General features: G+C 52.3%; 1 protein-coding gene across 1 annotated transcript in view; it reads right to left on the bottom strand.

Annotated features, from left to right (window-relative positions):
• Positions 1 to 2,633, bottom strand: part of AXL (AXL receptor tyrosine kinase) — a 29,676-nt gene that overhangs the window by 9,803 nt on the left and 17,240 nt on the right. Inside the window, exon 10 of the mRNA XM_012733732.1 lies at positions 2,433 to 2,600. Coding sequence (XP_012589186.1) covers positions 2,433 to 2,600 — 168 coding nt within the window. The remainder of the gene's footprint in view (positions 1 to 2,432; positions 2,601 to 2,633) is intronic.

Genomic DNA, 2,633 nt, shown 5'->3' with positions numbered 1-2,633 from the left:
TGGAATATTACTCAGCAATCAAAAAGCTAAACGCTTGCTGTTTGTGGTACATGAATGGAGTTGAAGGAGATGATGCCAGGTGAAATAAGTCAGAAGGGGGAAGACAAATACCAGCGGTGTCAGTTACATATGGAATATAGAGAAACCCAATAGAAGATCAGATAAAGCCAGACTAAGAAGAAACCCTAGAAAGCTGACTGTAGAAGCTACCTGAGGGAAATTGAAAGAGAGCAAAATGGGCTGTGGTGGAGGACTACAGGTGTCTTGGTACTGGGTACAGTGTGGTAACAACGCCTGAGGAGGAGATCCTATACTTCTAACATGTGAACAACAATGTAAACCTCATTGTTGTCTTAAAAATAAGTTAAAAAATGTATTTAAAAAATGAACTCAGAAAAAAAAAATAAAGTTTGGCACGTAATCTTTTCCAGTGGGTACCTGGTTGATGGACATCCTGCCATACCAGTAGTTAAAATATCCCTTTACGGACCTCCTTGATGGTGCAGTGGGTTAAAGCTAAAGCCACTTCCGCATGAGTTCGATTCCCGCCTGCCCCGGAGGTCACCACATGGCGCAGCAGACCTCTCCTGACCCACCCGCTGCTCCCCTCAGCAGTGTACTTCGTCAATCTGCCTGTTCTGCTCCCCACTCTGTCTCTGGTGAATCCTCTCACCCTCCACATCTCTGGCCTGTATCCCAGTTCTGTATGAATAAATAAATAAATCTTTAAAAAAAATATATCCCTTTACTTCCATTTTTTTGTCCTAAAGATTGTATTTATTTATGCATTCAGAACTGGGGTGCAGCCCAGAGGTGCAGGGTCGTGAGAGAATTCACCAGAGACAGAGTGGGGAGCAGAACAGGCAGGTCTATGAGGTACACTGCTGAGGGAGCAGCGGGGAGAAAGGAGAGGTCTGCTGTGCCCTGTGGCGCACCTCTAGGGCCGGGGATCCAACTCGCATTGGAACGGCCCTGGCCAGCATCACAGTGTGCGCTCCAACCCGCTGTGCCACCATGCCCCCCCTTTATTTCTTATTGAGGTGTAATGTGCATAAGTGGTAGGTCGGCAGCCCCTTGGGTTGTGCAAAAACTACACACAACGAACACCAGCACTCAGGTCAGGGTCAGGACATGGCCGGCCCTCCGTGGGGGCACCCCTCTGACTCTTCCTACCACAAATCAGTCTCCTCCACTTGCTTGCAACCAAGGGAATCACGTAGCATGTTCTCTTTCATGCCCGCCTTCTTCCCGTAATATGATGTCTATGAGATAACTTGGGCTGTGCACAGCCGTAACTTACTCGTTTTACTCTGTGCGGTCACTCAAACCTTTGCATAGGTGGGTTACGGAGAGGGGGCACTCATCTGTCTTCAAAATCAGACAGATGGAATTTTGAAACAGAAGGAAACACAAGCATACACTCCATCACCATGACGATGTCATCCCAGGTTGGGGAGCCTCTGGGGACCCCCGCGGAACGCTCGGGAGAGAACGACCGTGCAAAGGGCACACAAAGTGTCTGACCTTAAGAAACCCCTGCACAGGTCTCGGGACCCCGAGGGACTCACATCACACTTCGGGAACTGCTGTTTCGTGTTACCCAGTAGGTCACTGTGACCTCCTGCTCCCCTTCTGCCTCGCGAATGTCTTTCCCAGCCCCTTCCGGTCATCTCTCTGGGGACCTGACTGTCCTCAGGCTGCACGAGGGGAGACCCAGCCCTCCCTTCCGTTCTGGATTTAAGTTTTCCCAACCGGAAAGATGAAGAGGTTTGGCGGGGCTGGGGGGCCTCTGAGGTCCCTCCTTAACTGGAGCCCCTCATAACTCTCCAATCCTCTTCCTGAGTCTGTAGTTCTAAGATTCTACGACTTTCAAGGGATTATCGTACTCAGCCTGTAGTGTTTTCGGCCAAGATCAGTTTCCCCTCCCGAATGCTCTGTAATTCCAACAGGCAGCGAAGATAGCGCATCTCAGAGTGAATCTGCCCGGGTTCGAGGACAGTTCTCCACCTTGCAAGCTCTGCGGCCGTGAACAAGTTAGTCAACCGCTGTGTGCACGGGTCTCTCGGCAGTGGAATGGCGAGGATCGCACCGGGCCACTATACCCACTTAGCGTGCCACCTGCCACCTCAGCAGCACGTCACAGCCATGCCGGCATCTTCACCCTCCTCCTCCTCTTTATCGCTATGACTACCATGATTACACGTTCAGGTCTTGTGGCTCTGAGTTTTGCTGTTTCTGAGATTTCCTGTGTCAAAGACCCTGTTCTCTAAGTGTCTGTGTGGATCCACAATTGTTCTTAGGCTCTGGGGTTCCGGCGGTAGCCCAAGGCCGTCAGAAAAATCTGGTCCCGCACCGCACCGACAGAAGCCCAGCAGGCCCGAGTCGCTGACTCTGACTCCAGACCAGGGCCGGGAGGCAGGAGGTTCACTCACAGGTGGCTTCAGTGGTCCGGCGACTGTAAGACTTGCGAACGCGGTATCTGACCACCAGCTCGCCTCTCTCCACCGTTGGCTCGAACACTTCCCTGGGGGGGATGGAGAGGAGCTGAGGACAGGGCACCCCGCATGGGAGCCTCCCCCCAGGGCAGTGATGGTGCGCCCCAGCCTGGGGTTTGAGCATGCCTTGGCCGCTAT

This window comes from Condylura cristata, unplaced genomic scaffold (assembly GCF_000260355.1).
Source record: "Condylura cristata isolate star-nosed mole 26May11 unplaced genomic scaffold, ConCri1.0 scaffold00041, whole genome shotgun sequence".
Classification (NCBI taxonomy): domain Eukaryota; kingdom Metazoa; phylum Chordata; class Mammalia; order Eulipotyphla; family Talpidae; genus Condylura; species Condylura cristata.
The sequence above is the reverse complement of the archived record's forward strand: the minus strand, read 5'-3'. Positions and strand labels throughout refer to the sequence as shown.